Source organism: Cetorhinus maximus, unplaced genomic scaffold (assembly GCF_964194155.1).
Source record: "Cetorhinus maximus unplaced genomic scaffold, sCetMax3.hap1.1 HAP1_SCAFFOLD_3566, whole genome shotgun sequence".
In the NCBI taxonomy this organism is placed as follows: Eukaryota; Metazoa; Chordata; class Chondrichthyes; order Lamniformes; family Cetorhinidae; genus Cetorhinus; species Cetorhinus maximus.
The window spans coordinates 1,387-25,839 of NW_027599475.1; the positions used below are offsets into that span (position 1 = coordinate 1,387).

Genomic DNA, 24,453 nt, shown 5'->3' on the forward strand with positions numbered 1-24,453 from the left:
CCATCCCGCACCACAGGCCCCCGTAACACCCGCACCCCCCTCCATCCCGCACCGCAGGCCCCCGTAACACCCGCACCCCTCGTCCCCCCCTCCATCCCGCACCCCCTCGCCCCCCCCACTCCATCCCGCACTGCAGGCCCCCGTAAAACCCGCACCCCCTCCATCCCGCATCGCAGGCCCCCGTAACACCCGCACCCCCTCCCTCCGTAACACCCGCACCCCCTCGCCCCCACTCCATCCCACACCCCCTCCCTCCGTAACACCCGCACCCCCTCCATCCCACACCGCAGGCCCCCGTAACACCAGCACCCCCTCGCCCCCCCCTCCATCCCGCACCACAGGCCCCCGTAACACCCGCACCCTCCTCCATCCCGCACTGCAGGCCCCAGTAACACCCGCACCCCCTCGCCCCCCACTCCATCCCGCACCACAGGCCCCTGTAACACCCGCACCCCCCTCCATCCCGCACTGCAGGCCCCAGTAACACCCGCACCCCCTCGCCCCCCTCTTCCATCCCGCACCACAGGCCCCCGTAACACCCGCACCCCCCTCCATCCCGCACCGCAGGCTCCAGTAACACCCGCACCCCCTCGCCCCCCCTCCATCCCGCACCACAGGCCCCCGTAACACCCGCACCCCCCTCCATCCCGCACCGCAGGCCCCCGTAACACCCGCACCCCTCGTCCCCCCCTCCATCCCGCACCCCCTCGCCCCCCCCACTCCATCCCGCACTGCAGGCCCCCGTAAAACCCGCACCCCCTCCATCCCGCATCGCAGGCCCCCGTAACACCCGCACCCCCTCCCTCCGTAACACCCGCACCCCCTCGCCCCCACTCCATCCCACACCCCCTCCCTCCGTAACACCCGCACCCCCTCCCTCCGTAACACCTGCACCCCCCTCGCCCCCCCCTCCAACCCGCACCCCCTCCCTCCGTAACACCCGCATCCCCTCCCTCCGTAACACCTGCACCCCCTCACCCCCCCCTCCAACCCGCACCCCCTCCCTCCGTAACACCTGCACCCCCCTCGCCCCCCCCATCCTGCACTCCCTCCCTCCGTAACACCCGCACCCCCTCCCTCCGTAACACCCGCACCCCCTCCCTCCGTAACACCCGCACCCCCTCGACCCCCCCTCCAACCCGCACCCCCTCCCTCCGTAACACGCACACCCCCTCCCTCCGTAACACCCGCACCCCCTCCCCCCACTCCATCCCACACCGCAGGCCTCTTTCACAGAGCGTTCAAAGGAAATGACCTCAATCCTCAGAACGTGCGTTACCTTTCTCCGGCAGGCTCGGCGGTGCCGGGCTGTTGATGTTGATCGTGTAAACATTCGCGGCTGTGGGTCGGGAAAGAAAGAGGGAGATTTTAGACCGTGGGGGGAGATGGATCGCTCGTCAGCTCTCCACCGCACCCAGCTCCTCCCGGCCCCCTGCCCGGAACTGAGTCCCACTGAGTCAACACGGCCTGTTTGGGGCGGGGCACGGTGGACCCCAGCAGGGTCCGGTTAGCCTTGGTGGTGGTGGCGGCGGTGCTGGTGGTGGGGATGGGAGGGGGCCAGCGCGGCCCTGGCCTTTGCCAGGCTAACGCAACACCGCAGGCCTTGCTCGAAGCCAGCCCGGGCCCGGTGGGAGCTCGGGGGACTCCGGTCAAAGGTGGCCCAACTCCACCGAGGCTCCTGGCAACAGGGCCGCCGGGGACCTGGGGGGGAACCGGCACTTGGGGGGCCGAGCCGTCCCCGGGCACCAGCGAGGGGGCAGTGCCAGGCCTCGCCCTATTGCCACCCAAACGCCACACGCTCACCACCGCCCTCCCTCCCCCACCCAACCCCCACCCCACCACCTCCCCTACCCCGAGGAGTCGTTCGCAGTGAGTGAGGTAAGAAGACTGAAAGCTCTAGAAACTTCCATTACCTGTCTCCGGGAGGCTTGCCGGCGTTGGGTTGCCGATGTTGAAGGTGTAATTGTTCACGACTGGGCAGGGGATGAAAGAGGTACCATTTAGGCTGAGGGTCACGCTGCATTTCATTCCCTGCAAACCCCCAACCAACTCCTCCCCACCCCCTCCTCGTCCTGAATGCGGGGCCTTAGAGCCAAAATGGCCGAAAAACCGCGTTAATGTTAGGGAGGCGCGTACGGCCCATTGCGCCAAGGCAGTCACGCCGGGGCCTATCACCCCTGGCAGGGTCTGTTCAGTGCTGGAGGCTCCCTGTTCCACCACGCTGGGGCCTACTCAGTCCTGCTTCAGCTCCTATCGGACTGGGCCAGGGGGAACTGTCGGACTGGGCCGGGGCCGGGGGGAACTATCGGACTGGGCGGGGGCCGGGGCCGGGGGGAACTATCGGACTGGGCCGGGGGGAACTATCGGACTGGGCTGGGGGGAACTATCGGACTGGGCCGGGGGGAACTATCGGACTGGGCCGGGGGGAACTATCGGACTGGGCCGGGGCCGGGGGGAACTATCGGACTGGGCCGGGGCTGGGGGGAACTATCGGACTGGGCCGGGGCCGGGGGGAACTATCGGACAGGGCCGGGGCCAGGGGGAACTATCGGACTGGGCCGGGGCCAGGGGGAACTATCGGACTGGGCCAGGGCTGGGGGGGAACTATCGGACTGGACCCGGGGGGAACTATCGGACTGGACCCGGGGGGAACTATCGGACCGGGCCGGGGGGAACTATCGGAGTGGGCCGGGGGGAACTATCGGACTGGGCCGGGGCCTGGGGGAACTATTGGACTGGGCCGGCCGTGAACCAGGCTGGGCCGGGGCTTCCCTTATGGGCCGACAGAACCCCGGGCCCTGCCTGGGCGAATTGGGCGGGGCCTGCACAAGGCTGGCTGAGCCTGCCGATGGTATCCTGGCCTCCAGGGCGTGAGTCAAGGCGGCCCAGCTTGACCCCAGGCCCAGGCCCAGGCCCAGGCCCAGGCCCAGGCGGTCCCAGGGAAGGCTGCCGGGGCCCCGGGCAGCGGGGCTACTCCCTGCGGCCTGGGGAGACGGGCCTGAATCCGCCTGGCCTGCGCAGTCCTCGCCACAGCAGGGTGGACGCCTGGCTGACCAGCAGTGCAGCGCTGGGCCTCAGCGAGGCTCCTTTACAAAGGTCGTGAGCACCCCCGCTCGCCACCCCCTCTTTCCCTCGCCAACCCCTCCACCCTAACACTCCCCCACCCGAGGCCACTTTCAGAGAGAGAGAGAGAGAGAGAATAACTTACCCCTCAGAGAAGTGTTGCTTTTCTCTGGCAGGTTCGGTGGGACCGGGCTGTCGATGCTGGTGGTATAAGGCCTTGCCACTGCGAGCGGGGAGCAAAAGAGGGAGATTTAGACCAAGGTTCACACACTTCACCACCCCCCACTCAATCCCCCCCAACCCCTCCCCTCCCACTGTCCTGAATGCCACAAGGGCTCCAAAACAACCGGTGTTTTATTTATTCTTTCACGGGGATGTGGGCTTCACTGGGCCGGGCCCAGCATTTATTGCCCCATCCCCCTAATTGACCCATTGAGAAGGTGGCGGTGGGTGAGCCGCCTTCTTGATCCGCTGCAGTCCCCTGTGGTGTAGGTACACCCACCGTGCTGTTAGGGAGGGAGTTTCCCCAGGATTTTGACCCAGCGACAGTGAAGGGATGGCCGATATATTCTCAGGTCGGGACGGCGAGTGTGGCTCGGAGGGGAACTTCCAGGTGGTGGTGTTCCCCGTGCGTCTGCTGCCCTCGTCCTTCTAGACGGTAGCGGTCGTGGGTTTGGAAGGTGCTGTCGAAGGAGCCTCGGTGAGTTGCTGCAGTGCATCTTGTAGATGGTACACACACTGCTGCCACTGTGCGTCGGTGGTGGGGGGAGTGAATGTTGGTGGATGGGGTGCCGATCGAGCGGGGGCTGCTTTGTCCTGGACGGTGTCGAGCTTCTCGAGTGTCGTGGGAGCCACACTCGTCCAGGCAAGTGGGGGGAGTATCCCATCACACTCCTGACTTGTGCCTTGTCGATGGTGGACAGGCTTTGGGGGGAGTCAGGAGGTGAGTGACTCTCCGCAGGATTCCCAGCCTCCCAGACGGGCACGTACGTCCCACTGAGGCAACGTGACCTGCCTGGGGCCTAGTCAACCCGGGCAGGGCCCACTCGGCCTACTGGTGAGGCCTGTAAGGCTCTCGCGGGGCCTGCGCAACTCAGGCAGGATCTACCGAGAATAAGGAAGTCTGGCTGCGGTTGTTACAGGGTTTTGGGGAGACTGTGTCCGGAGTGGAGAGCGCGCGCTGTGCCGTTTTGGTCTCCGCGTTTGAAGGAAGGACTGACTCGCCTCGATCGGTCCCCGGGATGAGGGGGGGAGGAGTGGAGGAGGTGGGGGTGGGTTGTCCTGCGACGAGAGGCTGAGTAAAACCGGGCTGGGATTCTCCGGGAATCGAGGAGAACGAGAGGCGACCTCGTCGGGACCTACGCGGTTCTGAAGAGTGGGGCGTTCGACAGGGCGGACGCCCAGAGATCGTTCCACGGCTGGTCCCGGGGAATCTAAAACACCCGGGATGGGTGGGGGGGAGGGAGGGAGGTGAGGGGCAGAGTCTCGGGATGAGGGGGCGGCCATTTTGGGGACCGAGACGAGGAGGAATTTCTTCACTGGGAGGGTTTGTGAATCTTTGGGATTCTCCACCCCAGGTAGGGGGGTAGCGGATACTCCCCGGCGCTGAAGACATTCAAGGCCGGGACAGACAGATTCCCGGTCTCTCTCGGGGGGAGGGGGGTGCGATTGAGGGATACGGGGGAGCGGGCGGGGATAGTGGAGACGAAGCCCAAGAGCAGCCGCGACCATATTGATCGGGGGAGCAGGCTCGATGGGCCGAGTGGTCTCCTGCTGTTTCTTGCGTGCGCAACACCCACAGTACCCGCTTGACCCTGTTCCCCTGAGGGGCAAAGGGCACAGGAGGCCATTGCTGGGGGGGGTGTGGGGGTGACCTTTGGCCCCTGCCAGCCAGATGTCAGAGGGCGTACGCAGGCCCGGGGCCTGTTGACCAGTGGACAGGAGGGCAGGGGTCAGCCCCGTCCCCTGCTGGTCAGCTGCTTGGGCGTGGGCGCTGTGCCCTCGGTCTCTACCTTCGGCGCTGGGGGTCAAGCTCCACTCCGGCGAGGCGCTTTCACCGGAACCTTCCTCGCGAACAGCAGGCGCTTCGGGGCCAAAACTGGGGTGGCGGCTGCAGTCGTTGTCCATCTGCAGTGAATCGCGGGCTGGACTGTCATTCTTAACCTGCTGGGAAAAATCAGAAGGGCAGTCACTCCTAGTCTGCTGGGAAATGGGGACAGGAACATCACTCCCTACCTGCTGGGAAATGGGGACAGGAACATCACTCTCTAGCTGCTGGGAAATGGGGACGGGAACATCACTCTCTACCTGCTGGGAAATGGGGACAGGAACATCACTCCCTACCTGCTGGGAAATGGGGACAGGAACATCACTCCCTACCTGCTGGGAAATGGGGACAGGAACATCACTCCCTACCTGCTGGGAAATGGGGACAGGAACATCACTCTCTACCTGCTGGGAAATGGGGACAGGAACATCACTCCCTACCTGCTGGGAAATGGGGACAGGAACATCACTCTCTACTTGCTGGGAAATGGGAACAGGAGAGTCACTCTCTACCTGCTGGGGAACGGGAACAGGAGAGTCACTCTCTACCTGCTGGGAAACGGGAACAGGAGAGTCACTCTCTACCTGCTGGGAAATGGGAACAGGAGAGTCACTCTCTACCTGCTGGGGAACGGGAACAGGAGAGTCACTCTCTACCTGCTGGGAAACGGGAACAGGAGAGTCACTCTCTACCTGCTGGGGAACTAGAACAGGAGAGTCACTATCTACCTGCTGGGAAAGATGAACAGGAGAGTCACTCTCTACCTGCTGGGGAAAGATGAACAGGAGAGTCACTCTCTACCTGCTGGGAAAGATGAACAGGAGAGTCACTCTCTACCTGCTGGGAAACATGAACAGGAGAGTCACTCTCTACCTGCTGGGAAACGGGAACAGGAGAGTCACTCACTACCTGCTGGGGAACTGGAACAGGAGAGTCACTCTCTACCTGCTGGGAAATGGGAACAGGAGAGACATTCTCTACCTGCTGGGAAATGGGAACAGGAGAGTAACTCTCTATCTGCTGGGAAATGGGAACAGGAGAGTCACTCTCTATCTGCTGGGAAATGGGAACAGGAGAGTCACTCTCTACCTGCTGGGATGAGGGAACAGGAGGGTCACTCTCTACCTGCTGGGAAATGGGAACAGGAGAATCAGTCTCTACCTGCTGGGAAATGGGAACAGGAGAGTCACTCTTTACGTGCTGGGAAATGGGAACAGGAGAGTCACTCTCTACCTGCTGGGAAAGATGAACAGGAGAGTCACTCTCTACCTGCTGGGAAAGATGAACAGGAGAGTCACTCTCTACCTGCTGGGAAATGGGAACAGGAGAGTCACTCTCTAACTGCTGGGAAATGGGAACAGGAGAGTCACTCTCTACCTGCTGGGAAAGGGGAACAGGAGAGTCACTCTCTATCTGCTGGGAAATGGGAACAGGAGAGTCACTCTCTACCTGCTGGGGAACTAGAACAGGAGCGTCACTCTCTACCTGCTGGGAAAGATGAACAGGAGAGTCACTCTCTACCTGCTGGGAAATGGGAACAGGAGTCACTCTCTACCTGCTGGGAAACGGGAACAGGAGTCACTCTCTACCTGCTGGGAAACTGGAACAGGAGAGTCACTCTCTACCTGCTGGGAAACTGGAACAGGAGAGTCACTCTCTACCTGCTGGGAAATGGGAACAGGAGAGTCACTCTCTACCTGCTGGGAAAGGGGAACAGGAGAGTCACTCTCTACCTGCTGGGAAACTGGAACAGGAGAGTCACTCTCTACCTGCTGGGAAACTGGAACAGGAGAGTCACTCTATACCTGCTGGGAAAGGGGAACAGGAGAGTCACTCTCTACCTGCTAGGGAACTGGAACAGGAGAGTCACTCTCTACCTGCTGGGGAACTGGAACAGGAGAGTCACTCTCTCCAGAATCCTCGCTGTGGTTTCTACCCTCCTAACACCCCTTGTTCCCAACACCACACCCCTCACCCCCCACCCCCTCTTCCCAACACCACGGCCCTCACCCCCTCTCCTCTTCCCAACACCATGGCCCTCCACCCCCTTCCCTCTTGCCATCACCGCGCCCCTCACCCAGTGCAGGCCACCCGATTCCTCCTGCCCCAACTGCTCACCTGCTCTGTCGTTCCCAGCTGGCTGCTGGGGGAGGTGGGCTGCGACCTCTCTGTTCCGACACTCTCGCTGCTCTCCACTTTGACCGAGCTCAGGGGAATGGGTGACGGTGACTTCTCTGTGAACAGAGGGTCGGTAAATACGGTCAGAGAGAGGGAGAGAGAGGGAGGAGAGAGAGAGAGAGAGAGAGAGAGAGAGAGAGAGAGAGAGAGAGAGAGAGAGTGGGAGGGAGGGGGGAACAGAGGGAGGGAGGGGGGAACAGAGGGAGGGAGGGGGGAACAGAGGGAGGGAGGGGGGAACAGAGGGAGGGAGGGGGGAACAGAGGGAGGGAGGGGGGGAACAGAGGGAGGGAGGGGGGGAACAGAGGGAGGGAGGGGGGAACAGAGGGAGGGAGGGGGGGAACTGAGGGAGGGAGGGGGGGAACTGAGGGAGGGAGGGGGGGAACTGAGGGAGGGAGGGGGGGAACAGAGGGAAGGAGGGGGGGAACAGAACAGAGGGAAGGAGGGGGGGAACAGAGGGAGGGAGGGGGGGAACAGAGGGAGGGAGGGGGGAACTGAGGGAGGGAGGGGGGGAACTGAGGGAGGGAGGGGGGGAACTGAGGGAGGGAGGGGGGGAACAGAGGGAGGGAGGGGGGGAACAGAGGGAAGGAGGGGGGGAAACAGAGGGAAGGAGGGGGGGAACAGAGGGAGGGAGGGGGGAACAGAGGGAGGGAGGGGGGAACAGAGGGAGGGAGGGGGGAACAGAGGGAGGGAGGGGGGAACAGAGGGAGGGAGGGGGGAACAGAGGGAGGGAGGGGGGAACAGAGGGAGGGAGGGGGGAACAGAGGGAGGGAGGGGGGAACAGAGGGAGGGAGGGGGGAACAGAGGGAGGGAGGGGGGAACAGAGGGAGGGAGGGGGGAACAGAGGGAGGGAGGGGGGAACAGAGGGAGGGAGGGGGGAACAGAGGGAGGGAGGGGGGAACAGAGGGAGGGAGGGGGGAACAGAGGGAGGGAGGGGGAACAGAGGGAGGGAGGGGGGAACAGAGGGAGGGAGGGGGGAACAGAGGGAGGGAGAGGGGAACAGAGGGAGGGAGGGGGGAACAGAGGGAGGGAGGGGGGAACAGAGCGAGGGAGGGGGGAACAGAGGGAGGGAGGGGGGAACAGAGGGAGGGAGGGGGGAACAGAGGGAGGGAGGGGGGAACAGAGGGAGGGAGGGGGGAACAGAGGGAGGGAGGGGGGAACAGAGGGAGGGAGGGGGGAACAGAGGGAGGGAGGGGGGAACAGAGGGAGGGAGGGGGGAACAGAGGGAGGGAGGGGGGAACAGAGGGAGGGAGGGGGGAACAGAGGGAGGGAGGGGGAAACAGAGGGAGGGAGGGGGGAACAGAGGGAGGGAGGGGGGAACAGAGGGCGCGAGAGAGAGAGAGCGGGTGCGAGAGAGAGAGAGCGGGTGCGAGAGAGATAGAGCGGGCGCGAGAGAGAGAGCGGGTGTGAGAGAGGGAGCGGGTGTGAGAGAGAGAGAGCGGGCGCGAGAGAGAGAGAGCGGGCACGAGAGAGAGAGAGCGGGTGTGAGAGAGAGAGAGAGAGCGGGTGTGAGAGAGAGCGGGCGCGAGAGAGAGCGGGCGCGAGAGAGAGAGAGCGGGTGTGAGAGAGAGAGCGTGGGCGCGAGAGAGAGAGAGAGCGGGCGCGAGAGAGAGTGGGCGCGAGAGAGAGAGAGCGGGTGCGAGAGAGATAGAGCGGGCGCGAGAGAGAGAGCGGGTGTGAGAGAGAGAGCGTGGGCGCGAGAGAGAGAGAGAGCGGGCGCGAGAGAGAGTGGGCGTGAGAGAGAGAGTGGGTGTGAGAGAGAGAGAGCGGGCGCGAGAGAGAGCGGGCGCGAGAGAGAGAGAGCGGGTGTGAGAGAGAGAGCGTGGGCGCGAGAGAGAGAGAGAGCGGGCGCGAGAGAGAGTGGGCGCGAGAGAGAGAGTGGGTGTGAGAGAGAGAGAGCGGGCGCGAGAGAGAGAGAGCGGGTGTGAGAGAGAGAGAGAGTGGGTGTGAGAGAGAGCGGGTGTGAGAGAGAGAGCGTGGGCGCGAGAGAGAGAGAGAGCGGGCGCGAGAGAGAGTGGGCGCGAGAGAGAGAGTGCGGGCGCGAGAGAGAGAGCGGGTGTGAGAGAGAGAGCGCGGGCGCGAGAGAGAGAGCGGGCGCGAGAGAGAGAGAGCGGGTGTGAGAGAGAGAGAGCGGGCGTGAGAGAGAGAGAGCGGGCGTGAGAGAGAGAGCGGGCGCGAGAGAGAGAGAGCGGGTGTGAGAGAGAGAGCGCGGGCGTGAGAGAGAGAGAGAGCGGGAGCGAGGGCGCGAGAGGGAGAGAGAGCACGCGAGAGAGAGAGAGAGAGAGAGCAGGCGCGAGAGAGAGACGGAGAGTGGGCGCGAGAGAGAGAGCAAACGAGAAGAGCCTTGCAGACCAATAAAACCCCTTCGCCAATACACGACCCCATTGCTGATAAAAGCCCTCCTCTCAGATAAACACACACCCGCCATCAACACCACCCGCCCTCACAGATAAACACACCCGCCATCAACACCACCCGCCCTCACAGGCCCACTGCCCTCACCAACCACCCTCAAAGCCCCTCCTCCCTCACTGACGACCCCCTCATACCCTCACAGCCCCTCCTCCCTCGCTGACAACCCCCTCATACCCTTCACAGCCCCTCCTCCCTCCACAGTCCCTCCTCCCTCACTGACGAACACCTCATACCCTCACAACCCCTCCTCCCTCACTGACAACCCCCTCATACCCTCACAGCCCCTCCTCCCTCACTGACGACCCCCTCATACCCTCACAGCCCCACCTCCCTCACTGACGACCCCCTCATACCCTCACAGCCCCTCCTCCCTCACTGACAACCCCCTCATACCCTCACAGCCCCTCCTCCCTCACTGACGACCCCCTCATACCCTCACAGCCCCTCCTCCCTCACTGACGACCCCCTCATACCCTCACAGCCCCTCCTCCCTCACTGACAACCCCCTCATACCCTCACAGCCCCTCCTCCCTCACTGACGATCCCCTCATACCCTCACAGCCCCACCTCCCTCACTGACAAGCCCCTCATACCCTCACAGCCCCTCCTCCCTCACTGACTAGCCCCTCATACCCTCACAGCCCCATCTCCCTCACCGACATCTGCATTCCCTCAGCAACCAAGGGGCACATTACCCGGCTCGCCCTCAACCCCCATCGGTTCCCTGCCTTCCGTTCTGATTGTGGGTCGAGCAGAGCCAAAGGAGCTCTATGAGAAATGGTGTTCCTGTTAAGGAAGGCGTGAACGGCCTATTGAGTCGATGTGACCTGCTTGGGGCCAAGCTGACCTTGGCTGGGACGGCTCCATTTAAGCTGAAGGTCCAACTCGAACTGGGCAGGTACTACTCGACCCTGGTGAGGACTGGTTGACCTTGCTGGGGCCTCAGTGACCCGGGCGGGGCCTACTCGACCCTGGTGAGGCCTGGGTGACCTTGCTGGGGCCTAACTGACCCGGCGGGGCCTACTCAACCCTGGTGAGGCCTGGTTGACCTTGCTGGGACCGACTCAACCCTGGTAAGGCCTGGTTGACCTTGCTGGGGCCTAACTGACCCTAGCTGTCACTCTCCATCTGCTGGGAATTGACAGAAGGATCCTCACTCTTTACCTGCTGGGAAATAGGAACAGGAGAGTCACTCTCTACCTGCTGGGAAAGATGAACAGGAGAGTCACTCTCTACCTGCTGGGAAATAGGAACAGGAGAGTCACTCTCTACCTGCTGGGAAAGATGAACAGGAGAGTCACTCTCTACCTGCTGGGAAATGGGAACAGGAGAGTCACTCTCTACCTGCTGGGAAATGGGAACAGGAGAGTCACTCTCTACCTGCTGGGAAGGGCCTATTTGACCCTGGTGAGGCCTGCTTGACCTTGCCGGGGCCTAACTAACCCAAGCAGGGCCTACTTGACCCTGGTGAGGCCTGGTTGACCTTGCTGGGGCCTCAGTGACCCGGGCGGGGCCTACTCGAAGCTGGTGAGGTCTGGTTGACCTTGCTGGGGCCTCACTGACCCAAGCAGGGCCTACTCGAACTTGGTGAGGCCTGCTTGGCCTTGCTGGGGACAAACTGACCAGAGTGGGGCCTACTCGACCCTGGTGAGGCCTGGTTGATCTTGTTGGTGCCTAACTGACCACGGCTGGGCCTACTCAACACTGGTGAGGTCTGGGTTCAGGGCCTGTCCCGGGGCTGGGGATGGGCGACAGGAGGATATTGCTGCCGGTAACTTTTGGCCCCTGTCACCCACAGGTGAGAGGGCAGCTGGCCCAGGCCCCTTTGACCAATGACGGGAGGTCAGAGGGCGGCCTGGCCCATTGCCCGAGTCCCATCTGCTGCTGGGTTGTGGGCGACATGCCTTCAGTCTCTACCTTCAGTGCTGGGGGTCAGGCTCCCCTCCAGTGAGGTGGTTTCACCGGAACCTTCTTCCTGGGCAGACATCTCACAGCCAGAACTTGGATCGCAGCCGCTGTCACTCTCCATCTGCTGGGAATCGACAGAAGGTTCCTCACTCTTTACCTGCTGGGAAACAGGAACAGGGGAGTCACTCTCTACCTGCTGGGAACGATGAACAGGAATGTCACTCTCTACCTGCTGGGAAACGGGAACAGGAGAGTCACTCTCTACCTGCTGGGAAATGGAAACAGGAGAGTCACTCTCTACCTGCTGGGAAAGGGTAACATGAGAGTCACTCTCTACCTGCTGGGAAATAGGAACAGGAGAGTCACTCACTACCTGCTGGGAATCTGGAACAGGAGAGTCACTCTCTACCTGCTGGGAAAGGGGAACAGGAGAGTCACTCTCTACCTGCTGGGAAACTGGATCAGGAGAGTCACTCTCTACCTGCTGGGCAACAGGAACAGGAGGGTCACTCGCTACCTGCTGGGAAACGGGAACAGGAGAGTCACTCTCTACCTGCTGGGAAACGGGAACAGGAGAGTCACTCTCTACCTGCTGGGAATCGGGAACAGGAGAGTCACTCACTACCTGCTGGGAATCGGGAACAGGAGAGTCATCCTCGACCTGCTGGGAAAGATGAACAGGAGAGTCACTCTCTACCTGCTGGGAAAGATGAACAGGAGAGTCACTCTTTACCTGCTGGGAAACGGGAACAGGAGAGTCACTCACTACCTGCTGGGAAACGGGAACAGGAGAGTCACTCTCTACTGCTGGGAAATGGGAACAGGAGAGTCACTCTCTACCTGCTGGGAAAGATGAACAGGAGAGTCACTCTCTACCTGCTGGGAAACGGGAACAGGAGAGTCACTCTCTACCTGCTGGGAAACGGGAACAGGAGAGTCACTCTCTACCTGCTGGGAAATGGGAACAGGAGAGTCACTCTCTACCTGCTGGGAAAGATGAACAGGAGAGTCACTCTCTACCTGCTGGGAAACGGGAACAGGAGAGTCACTCTCTACCTGCTGGGAAACGGGAACAGGAGAGTCACTCGCTACCTGCTGGGAAAGGGGAACAGGAGAGTCACTCTCTACCTGCTGGGAAACTGGAACAGGAGAGTCACTCTCTACCTGCTGGGGAACTGGAACAGGAGAGTCACTCTCTACCTGCTGGGAAACGGGAACAGGAGAGTCACTCTCTACCTGCTGGGACGTGAGAACAGGAGCGTCACTCTCTACCTGCTGGGAAATGGGAACAGGAGAGTCACTCTCTACCTGCTGGGACGCGAGAACAGGAGCGTCACTCTCTCTAGAATGCTCGCGGTAGCTTGTTCTCCTCCAAACTTCCTCCTCCCCCTCGACACCTCCTCTTCTGAACGCCATCCCCCCTCACCCTGTACACACCACCCCTCCCCACCCTGCCCCGACCCCCTCCTCACCTTCTCAGTCATTCCCAGCTGTCCGCTGGGGGAGCTGGGCTGTGTGATCTCCATTCCAACGCACTCTAAGCCCTCCACTTTCACTGTGCTCAGGGGTCCGGCCAAGGGCAGGCTCTCTGTGGGTAGAGTCATGGTAAACATGGGCCAGAGAGGAGAGAGAGAGAGAGAGACAGTCTTACAGAGAGACTGCGTCCTCACTGATAAAACACCCCCAGCCCGCACTCCGCCTCCACTGCTCCCACTCCCTGCGCTCACCCCTCCCCCGCATTCCCCCTCCCCTCAACTTCCCTCCTCGCACTCACCTCCCTCCCCCTCCCCCCAACTTCCCTCCCTCCCCCTGCCCCGCACTCCCCCTCCCCCCAACTTCCCTCCTCACACTCCCCTCCCTCCAACTTCCCTCCCTCCCCACTGCCCCGCACTCCCCCTCCCCCCAACTTCCCTCCTCACACTCCCCTCCCTCCAACTTCCCTCCCTCCCCACTGCCCCGCACTCCCCCTCCCCCCAACTTCCCTCCCTCCCCACTGCCCCGCACTCCCCCTCCCCCCAACTTCCCTCCCTCCCCACTGCCCCGCACTCCCCCTCCCCCCAACTTCCCTCCCTCCCCACTGCCCCGCACTCCCCCTCCCCCCAACTTCCCTCCCTCCCCACTGCCCCGCACTCCCCCTCACCAGCTCACCCCTCCACCATCCTCCGCTCCCTGCTTTCCCCTCTCCCTCCCCGCTTTCCCCTCTTGCTCCCCCTCCCCTTCGCTCGCTCCTCCCTTCGCTCGCTCCTCCCTCCCCCTCTCCTCCCCCCTCGCTCCTCCCCATCCCCCTCCTCCTCCCTCGCTCCTCCATCCCCCTCGACCCTCGCTCCTCCCTCCCCACTCGCTCCACCCTCCCTCCTCCCTCACTCCTCCCTTCCTCACCCTCCCTCGCCCACAGCTCCCTCAGTGGCAGGCCCTTCTCCATCACCGATACCGCTTTCATTCACAGGAGGCCATTGCCGCCGGTGAACTTTGGCCCCTGTCACCCAGAGGTGAGAGGGCAGGAGCAGGCACCGGGCCCCGTTAACCAATGGCAGGAGGTCAGAGGGCGGCCTGACCCATTGCCCAGGTCCCATCTGCTGCTGGGTTGTGGGCGACATGCCCTCAGTCTCTACCTTCAGTGCTGGGGGTCAGGTTCCCCTCCAGTGAGGTGGTTTTACCGGAACCTTCTTCCTGGGCAGACATTTCACAGCCAGAACTTGGATCGCAGCTGCTGTCACTCTCCATCTGCTGGGAATCGATTGAAGGGACGTCACTCTCTACCTGCTGGGAAAGATGAACAGGAGAGTCACTCTCTACCTGCTGGGAAATGGGAACAGGAGAGTCACTCTCTACCTGCTGAGAAATGGGAACAGGAGAATCACTCTCTACCTGCTGGGAAAGATGAACAGGAGAGTCACTCTCTACCTGCTGGGAAAGATGAACAGGAGAGTCACTCTCTACCTGCTGGGAAAGTTGAATAGGAGAATCACTCTCTACCTGCTGGGAAACTGGAACAGGAGAGTCACATTCTACCTGCTGGGAAAGGGGAACAGGAGAGTCACTCTCTACCTGCTGGGAAACTGGAACAGGAGAGTCACTCTCTACCTGCTGGGAAACTGGAACAGGAGAGTCACTCACTACCTGCTGGGAAAGATGAACAGGAGAGTCACTCTCTATCTGCTGGGAAATGGGAACAGGAGAGTCACTCTCTACCTGCTGGGAAACGGGAACAGGAGAGTCACACTTTACCTGCTAGGAAACTAGAACAGGAGAGTCACTCTTTACCTGCGGGGAAAGATGAACAGGGGAATCACTCTCTACCTGCTGGGAAAGATGAACAGGAGAGTCACTCTCTACCTGCTGGGAAACTAGAACAGGAGAGTCACTCTTTACCTGCTGGAAAAGATGAACAGGAGAATCACTCTCTACCTGCTGGGAATTGACGGAAGGATCCTCACTCTTTAGCTGCTGGGAAATAGGAAGAGGAGAGTCACTCTCTACCTGCTGGGAAAGATGAACAGGGGAATCACTCTCTACCTGCTGGGAAAGATGAACAGGAGAGTCACTCTCTACCTGCTGGGAAACTGGAACAGGAGAGTCACTCTCTACCTGCTGGGAAATGGGAACAGGAGAGTCACTCTCTACCTGCTGGGAAACGGGAACAGGAGAGTCACTCTCTACCTGCTGGGAAATGGGAACAGGAGAGTCACTCTCTACCTGCTGGGAAACGGGAAGAGGAGAGTCACTCTCTACCTGCTGGGAAAGATGAACAGGAGAGTCACTCTCTACCTGCTGGGAAAGGGGAACAGGAGAGTCACTCTCTACTTGCTGGGAAACTAGAACAGGAGAGTTACTCTCTGCCTGCTGGGAAAGATGAACAGCAGAGTCACTCTCTACCTGCTGGGAACTGGAACAGGAGAGTCAATCTCTACCTGCTCGGAAATGGGAACAGGAGAGTCAATCTCTACCTGCTGGGAAATGGGAACAGGAGAGTCACTCTCTACCTGCTGGGAAATGGGAACAGGAGAATCACTCTCTACCTGCTGGGAAATGGGAACAGTAGAGTCACTCTCTACCTGCTGGGAACTGGAACAGGAGAGTCACCCTCTACCTGCTGGGAAACGGGAACAGGAGAGTCACTCTCTACCTGCTGGGAACTGGAACAGGAGAATCACTCTCTACCTGCTGGGAACTGGAACAGGAGAGTCACTCTCTACCTGCTGGGAACTGGAACAGGAGAGTCACCCTCTACCTGTTGGGAAAGATGAACAGGAGAGTCACCCTCTACCTGCTGGGAAACGGGAACAGGAGAATCACTCTCTACCTGCCATGAACTGGAACAGGAGAGTCACCCTCTACCTGCTGGGAAAGATGAACAGGAGAGTCACTCTCTACCTGCTGGGAACTGGAACAGGAGAATCACTCTCTACCTGCTGGGAACTGGAACAGGAGAGTCACCCTCTACCTGCTGGGAAAGATGAACAGGAGAATCACTCTCTACCTGCTGGGAAACCGGAACAGGAGAGTCACTCTCTACCTGCTGGGAAACCGGAACAGGAGAGTCACTCTCTACCTGCTGGGAAACCGGAACAGGAGAGTCACTCTCTACCTGCATGGAAACCGGAACAGGAGAGTCACTCTCTACCTGCTGGGGAAATGGAACCAGGAATGCCACTCTACCTGTTCCCCTCGACACCTCCTCTCCCTGCCTGCCTCACCACCGAACGGCACAAACCTTCATCCTGCGCACCCCTCCCCACCTTCCCCACGCTCCCCCTCCCCACCCCCATCTCACCTTCTCCGTCGTTCCCAGCCGGCTGCTGGGGGAGCTGTGCAGCGAATCCTTCGACCCTACGCTCTCGCACCCCTGCACTTTCACCGTGATCAGGTGGACGGTCGACGGTGGACTCTCTGTGAACAGAGCCCAGTAAACGGGTCAGAGAGAGAGAGAGAGAGAGAGAGAGACAGGGCCTGACAGAGGGTGAGGGGGGGGGGAAGTCCCTTCGCCAATAAACGCCAACCTCATGGATAAATAACCTCCCACTGATAAATCCCCTCCTTGCTGATTAACCAACCCTCCGCTGATACACCTCCCACACCCCCCGCTGATCAACCCAACCTCACTGACACCCATCCACCGACACATCTACCCCCCCTCACCGACAACCGCCCTCCCTCGTTGACAATGCCACCCTCTCCTTCTGCCCCGCACCCCTCCCTCCCCCCCAACTCCATGAGCAGCTGTCCGTCACTCACTCTTCTCAGCGCTGTCGTCGACGATCTGGTAGACTTTGTAGGGTTCGAAGGTGTTGAGCTGCGAGCGGTGGGGCACCTCCTGGAAATCGCTGCTCTTGTGGAGAGCGCAGCGCAGCCGGGATTTCCACGTCCTCGGGTTCAACCTGTGCCTGTCTTTGTACGCCCCCTTGAACTTGGCCCAAGCCTGGAAAGAGAGAGAGAGGGAGAGCGTATGAGAGCGAGAGAGAGCGGGAGGGCGAGATAGCGGGGGCGAGGGAGAGAGCGGGGGCGAGGGAGGGCGAGAGAGCGGGGGCGAGGGAGAGCGAGAGAGCGGGGGCGAGGGAGAGCGAGAGAACGGGGGCGACGGAGAGAGCGGGGGCGAGGGAGAGGGGCGAGGGAGGGCGAGAGCGAGGGAGGGCGAGAGAGCGGGGGCGAGGGAGGGCGAGAGAGCGGGGGCGAGGGAGGACGAGAGAGCGGGGGCGAGGGAGGGCGAGAGAGCGGGGGCGAGGGAGGGCGAGAGAGCGGGGGCGAGGGAGGGCGAGAGAGCAGGGGCGAGGGAGGGCGAGAGAGCGGGGGCGAGGGAGGGCGAGAGAGCGGGAGCGAGGGAGGGCGAGAGAGCGGGGGTGAGGGAGGGCGAGAGAGCGGGGGCGAGGGAGGGCGAGAGAGCGGGGGCGAGGGAGGGCGAGAGAGCGGGGGCGAGGGTGGGAGGGAGAGCGGGGGCGAGGGAGGGAGGGAGAGGGAGGGAGCGGGGGCGAGGGAGAGAGCGGGGGCGAGGGAGAGCGAGAGAGCGGGGGCGAGGGAGAGCGAGAGAGCGGGGGCGAGGGAGAGCGAGAGAGCGGGGGCGAGGGAGAGCGAGAGAGCGGGGGCGAGGGAGGGCGAGAGAGCGGGGGCGAGGGAGGGAGGGAGAGGGAGGGAGCGGGGGCGAGGGAGAGAGCGGGGGCGAGGGAGAGCGAGAGAGCGGGGGCGAGGGAGAGCGAGAGAGCGGGGGCGAGGGAGAGCGAGAGAGCGGGGGCGAGGGAGAGCGAGAGAGCGGGGGCGAGGGAGAGCGAGAGAGCGGGGGCGAGGGAGAGCGAGAGAGCGGGGGCGAGGGAGAGCGAGAGAGCGGGGGCGAGGGAGAGCGAGAGAGCGGGGGCAAGGGAGAGGGGGCGAGGGAGGGCGAGAGAGCGGGGGCGAGGGAGAGCGAGAGAGCGGGGGCGAGGGAGAGCGAGAGAGCGGGGGCGAGGGAGAGAGTGGGGGCGAGGGAGAGCAAGAGAGCGGGGGCGAGGGAGAGCGGGGGCGAGGGAGAGCGAGAGAACGGGGGTGAGGGAGAGAGTGGGGGTGAAGGAGAGCGAGAGAGTGGGGGCGAGGGAGAGAGCGGGGGCGAGGGTGAGCGAGAGAGCTGGGGGAGGGAGAGGGTGGGGGCGAGTGAGAACGAGAGAGCGGGGGCGAGGGAGGGCGAGGGAGAGGGAGAGAGTGGGGGCGAGGGAGGGCGAGAGAGCGGGGGCGAGGGAGGGCGAGGGAGAGGGAGAGAGTTGGGGCGAGGGAGGGCGAGAGAGCGGGGGTGAGGGAGAGAGCGGGGGCGAGGGAGTGCGAGAGAGCGGGGGCGAGGGAGGGCGAGAGAGCGGGGGCGAGGGAGGGCGAGAGAGCGGGGGTGAGGGAGAGAGCGGGGGCGAGGGAGGACGAGAGAGCGGGGGCGAGGGAGGGCGAGGGAGGGCGAGAGAGCGGGGGCGAGGGAGAGCGGGGGCGAGGGAGAGCGAGAGCGAGAGAGCGGGGGCGAGGGAGAGCGAGAGAGCGGGGGCGAGGGAGAGCGAGAGAGCGGGGGCGAGGGAGAGAGTGGGGGCGAGGGAGAGCGAGAGAGCGGGGGCGAGGGAGAGCGAGTGAGCGGGGGCGAGGGAGAGCGAGAGAGCGGGGGTGAGGGAGAGAGTGGGGGCGAGGGAGAGCGAGAGAGTGGGGGCGAGGGAGAGAGCGGGGGCGAGGGAGAGAGCGGGGGCGAGGGCGAGCGAGAGAGCTGGGGGAGGGAGAGGGTGGGGGCGAGTGAGAACGAGAGAGCGGGGGCGAGGGAGGGCGAGGGAGAGGGAGAGAGTGGGGGCGAGGGAGGGCGAGAGAGCGGGGGCGAGGGAGAGAGCGGGGGCGAGGGAGTGCGAGAGAGCGGGGGCGAGGGAGGGCGAGAGAGCGGGGGCGAGGGAGAGAGCGGCGGCGAGGGAGAGCGAGAGAGCGGGGGCAAGGGACAGAGCAGGGGCAAGGGAGGGCGAGAGAACGGGGGCTCTCTACCACTGGACAAACACACCCAGGACAGGTACAGCACGGGGTTAGATACAGAGTAAAGCTCCCTCTACACTGTCTCCATCAAGCACTCCCAGGACAGGTACAGCACGGGGTTAGATACAGAGTAAAGCACCCTCTACACTGTCCCCATCAAATGCTCCCAGGACAGGTACCGCACGGGTTTAGATACAGAGTAAAGCTCCCTCTACACCGTCCCCATCAAACACTCCCGGGACAGGTACAGCACGGGGTTAAATACAGAGTAAAGCTCCCTCTACACTGTCCCCATCAAACACACCCAGGACAGGTACAGCACGGTGTTAGATACAGAGTAAAGCTCCCTCTACACTGTTCCCATCAAACACACCCAGGACAGGTACAGCACGGGGTTAGATACAGAGTAAAGCTCCCTCTACACTGTCCCCATCAAACACACCCAGGACAGGTACAGCACGGGGTTAGATACAGAGTGAAGCTCCCTCTACACTGTCCCCATAAACACTCCAGGACAGGAACAGCACGGGGTTAGATACAGAGTAAAGCTCCCTCTACACTGCCCCCATCAAACACTCGCAGGACAGGTACAGCACGGGGTTGGATACAGAGTGAAGCTCCCTCTACACTGTCCCCATCAAACACTCCCAGGACAGGTACAGCACAGGGTTAGATACAGAGTAAAGCTCCCTCTACACTGTCCCCATCAAACACACCCAGGACAGGTACAGCACGGGGGTTAGCTACAGAGTAAATCGCCCTCTACAGTGTCCCCATCAAACACTCCCAGGACAGGTACAGCACGGGGTTAGATACAGAGTAAAGCTCCCTCTACACTGTCCCCATCAAACACACCCAGGACAGGTACAGCACGGGGTTAGATACAGAGTAAAGCTCCCTCTACACCGTCCCCATCAAACACTCCCAGGACAGGTACAGCACGGGGTTAGATACAGAGTAAAGCTCCCTCTATACTGTCCCTATCAAACACTCCCAGGACAGGTACAGCACGGGGTTAGATACAGAGTAAATCTCACTCTACACTGTCCCTATCAAACACTCCCAGGACAGGTACAGCACGGGGTTAGATACAGAGTAAATCTCACTCTACACTGTCCCTATCAAACACTCCCAGGACAGGTACAGCACGGGGTTAGATACAGAGTAAATCTCACTCTACACTGTCCCTATCAAACACTCCCAAGACAGGTACAGCACGGTTTAGATACAGAGTAAAGCTTCCTCTACACTGTCCCCATCAAACACTCCGAGGACAGGTACAGCACGGGGTTAGATACAGAGTAAAGCTCCCTCTACAGGGTCCCCATCAAACACATCGCAATATCTGACCCAGGCTCTCACTCAAACCCCGGGTGATGCCGTCCCTCCCCACATCAACTCCACCCCCGCCCACCCCCCAGCCTGAGACTGGATTTGACCCTTGAGGGTGAAAGGTGAGCGCTCTGCCCTTGGCGGCCGTGCCTTCAGCTGCCTGGGCGCCCCCCCCACCGAGCCTTGGAATTCCCTCCCTCAACCCCTCTGCCTCCCTCGCTCTCTCTCTCTCTCCTCTGTCGAGACGCTCCTTAAAAACCGACCTCGGTGACCGAGATTCGGGTTCGTCTGCCTTCGTAAGGCCTCATTCGGCTCAGTGTCGCACGTGGCCCGACTCCCTGCCCCCTGTGAAGGGCCTTGGGAGGGTTTTTGCGCTCTAATGGCGCTATATAAATCTAAGTTGTTGTTGTTGGGCGTGAAACACCCGCAGGAATTATTTCCCATCGTCGCGACGTCAACTGAACCCAGGGTTTGGCCTCGCATTCTGCCTTTGGCCCTCTGAACCAACCCCCCTCCTCCCACCCCCAACCACCGACCTTGGCTGCAGTTGCTGTGAAGGTGGCGAGTGGGCGAGGCGGTGGTTTCGAGGCGCTTACCTCGAAGATGGCGGCGTCCTTGTCATGCCTGTAGTCCTGGTGGTTGGCGTGCTTCCAAGGGATCCGGAACATTCCCAGCTTGCGGTCCTCCCAGACCAGGCCCGGGTACTTGCCGCTGTCCACCTGCTGGATCATCCACTGCTTCAGCTTGGGAGTGCTGCTCGGTACGCCGGTCATCCTGGAGAGGGAGGGAGAGAGAGAGAGAGCGTGAGGGAGAGAGAGAGCGTGAGGGAGAGAGAGTGTGAGGGGGAGAGAGCATGAGGGGGAGAGAGCGCGTGAGGGAGAGAGCGCGTGAGGGAGGGAGAGCGTGAGGGAGGGAGAGCGTGAGGGAGAGAGAGAGCGTGAGGGAGAGAGAGTGTGAGGGGGAGAGAGCATGAGGGGGAGAGAGCGCGTGAGGGAGAGAGCGCGTGAGGGAGGGAGAGCGTGAGGGAGGGAGAGCGTGAGGGAGAGAGAGCGTGAGGGAGAGAGCGCGTGAGGGAGAGAGCGCGTGAGGGAGAGAGCGCGTGAGGGAGAGAGCGCGTGAGGGAGAGAGAGTGAGGGAGGGAGAGTGAGGGAGGGAGAGTGAGGGAGGGAGAGTGAGTGTGAGTGTGTGAGAGTGAGTGTGAGAGTGGGCATGTGAGAGTGGGGGAGTGGGGGGGAGGGGGAAGGGACGAGGCAGAGTTAGGCGGAGGGTGGAGTAAGGGGGAGGGGGGAGTTAGGGGAGGAGGAGGGGGGAGTTAGGGGGAGGGGGGAGTTAGGGGGAGGGGGGATGTGGCCCCCCCGTACACCCCCCCCCCAACCCCCGACAGTCCCATTGAACCCAAACCCAAGTTTAGGGGAGGGGGTGGCGCAGTGGTCTTGTCGCTGGTCTGATATTCCCGAGACCCCGGGGTGATGCTCTGTAGGGGCGGGGGGGGGAACGGGGACGCGGGTTCGAATCCCCTACCCGCGGGCAGACGGTGGGATTTGAATTCAATAAAAATCTGGAATTAAAAGTCTGACGTTGACCCTGAAACCATTGGCGATTGTTGTAAAAAAAAAAACCCATCTGGTTCACTGGGGAAATCTGCCGTCCTTACCCGGTCTGGCCTACATGTGACTCCAGACCCACAGCGATGGGGCTGACTCTTAGCTGCCCTTTGAACAAGGGGGCAATGAGGGACGGGTAATAAATGCTGGGCCCAGCCAGTGACCCCCACGTCCCGTGAATGGATAATTTTATTTAAAAGTTCCAACATGGACGCGGGTTTTAACAGAACGCTCGTGCGATTCCTCGGACGCGATTCACGTTTCCCCCCCGATCCCGGTCAAGCAGCAGCTGGGGTGGGTCGAGGAGGAGCTGCTTTCTCTCCGGCAGAATGTTAAGAGCCTTTCCCGGCTCACTCGAGCTGTTTAAAAAAAACCAGCCTCCAGACTCCCGCCCTCTCCCTTTATAGACTCGCCTCAGTCACAGGCTTTCCAAGAAATCACGTGACCCCATCTCCACAAGGGCTTCGCAGAGACGGGAAGTGGAGCCTGTGGAAGGAGTGATTCACAGTTTTACACAAGTACGCACACAGATGCACACACAGACAGTGAGGCAGGCAGACGCATGCGCGCACACACACAGACAGACACACACACACACTGACAGACACATGCACACACTGACAGACACGCGCACACACTGACAGACACGCGCACACACTGACAGACACGCGCACACACTGACAGACACGCGCACACTGACAGACACGCGCACACACTGACAGACACGCGCACACACTGACAGACACGCGCGCACACTGACAGACACGCGCACACTGACAGACACGCGCGCACACTGACAGACACGCGCGCACACTGACAGACACGCGCGCACACTGACAGACACGCGCACACTGACAGACACGCGCGCACACTGACAGACACGCGCGCACACTGACAGACACGCGCGCACACTGACAGACACGCGCGCACACTGACAGACACGCGCACACACTGACAGACACGCGCACACTGACAGACACGCGCACACACTGACAGACACGCGCACACACTGACAGACACGCGCGCACACTGACAGACACGCGCGCACACTGACAGACACGCGCGCACTGACAGACACGCACGCACTCAGACAGACACGCGCACACTCAGACAGACACGCGCGCACTCAGACAGACACGCGCACACTCAGACAGACACGCGCACACATACATAGACACGCGCACACTCATACATAGACACGCGCACACACTGGCAGACACGCGCACACTCATACATAGACACGCGCACACTCAGACAGACACGCGCACACTCAGACATAGACACTCGCAGACACACACACACTGACAGACACACACACACACTGCTCCACCCCCCCCTTAAACAGTATAAATTTCATCACATTTCCACTTCTCTGTAGCTCTGAAGAAGAGTCACATGGACTCGAAACGTTAACTCTGTTTCTCTCTCCACAGACGCTGACGGGCCTGCAGAGTTTTTCCAGCATTTTCTGAGTTTCGTTTCTCATTTGTCACAGTGGCTCAAGGATCTTGGGAGTAATTGACTGACTGCCTCAGAGTGAAACTGTTGCGACTGCTGTCAGTTTAACAGGCATTCGCCAAGGTGATGTTCTGGGCAGGCTTGCACACACTGAACATTGATGGAGGAGTCGACTTTGTGGTTCCTATATCTTTCCCCATTTAGACAAGGGGCCCACAGAGCCAGGTTTGTGTAGCTGGGACTCCCTGCACAATTTTGTAATTTCTCGACCTTGTTAAAGTCTGCTCGACCCGCTACCCTCGGCTTAAAAAAAAAACAGATGAGGAAACATCCTCTCCTGCCATTCAGGCTCTCTGTCACACCCTCCCACACCGATACAACGGAGGATGGAAAACTGTGGAATGTTGGCTATGCTGTCTGCTTTCACCTGGAAGGATCAGCATGCATAGAAATTGATGGTGACCTTGACAACCAGTGCCATTTCTTACTCTGCTGTGCAGCTGTCGGTCCGACTGAAGGTGATATAGCCCAGTCAGACTATACAGTCAGGCACACACACTCAGACACAGACAGCTCTCACACACACACACACTCAGACACAGACAGCTCTCACACACACACACACTCAGACACAGACAGCTCTCACACACACACTCTCAGACACAGACAGCTCTCACACACACACTCTCAGACACACACAGCTCTCACACACACACACACTCAGACACAGACAGCTCTCTCACACACACACTCAGACACAGACAGCTCTCTCACACACACACTCAGCTCTCTCACATACACAGTCAGACAGCTCTCTCACATACACACACTCAGACACAGACAGCTCTCTCATATACAGTCAGACAGACAGCTCTCACATACACACACTCTCACACTCAGACACAGACAGCTCTCTCACATACACACACTCAGACAGCTCTCTCACACACACACTCTCACATACACACAGATAGACAGCTCTCTCACATACACACACTC

General features: G+C 61.2%; 1 protein-coding gene across 1 annotated transcript; it reads right to left on the reverse strand.

Moving 5' to 3' along the window:
- Nucleotides 1-1,279: 1,279 nt before the first annotated feature.
- On the reverse strand, nt 1,280-21,165 carry LOC144678080 (uncharacterized; the record flags this gene model as incomplete). Its single annotated transcript, XM_078537995.1, has 11 exons — nt 20,989-21,165; nt 16,844-17,027; nt 16,383-16,498; nt 14,221-14,368; nt 13,081-13,196; nt 11,618-11,768; nt 7,202-7,344; nt 5,076-5,226; nt 3,209-3,286; nt 1,914-1,973; nt 1,280-1,339 (listed from the first exon to the last, which is right to left on the reverse strand). Coding segments are annotated over exons 1-11 (1,384 nt in total), but the record flags the coding sequence as incomplete, so codon positions are not given.
- Nucleotides 21,166-24,453: the final 3,288 nt, after the last annotated feature.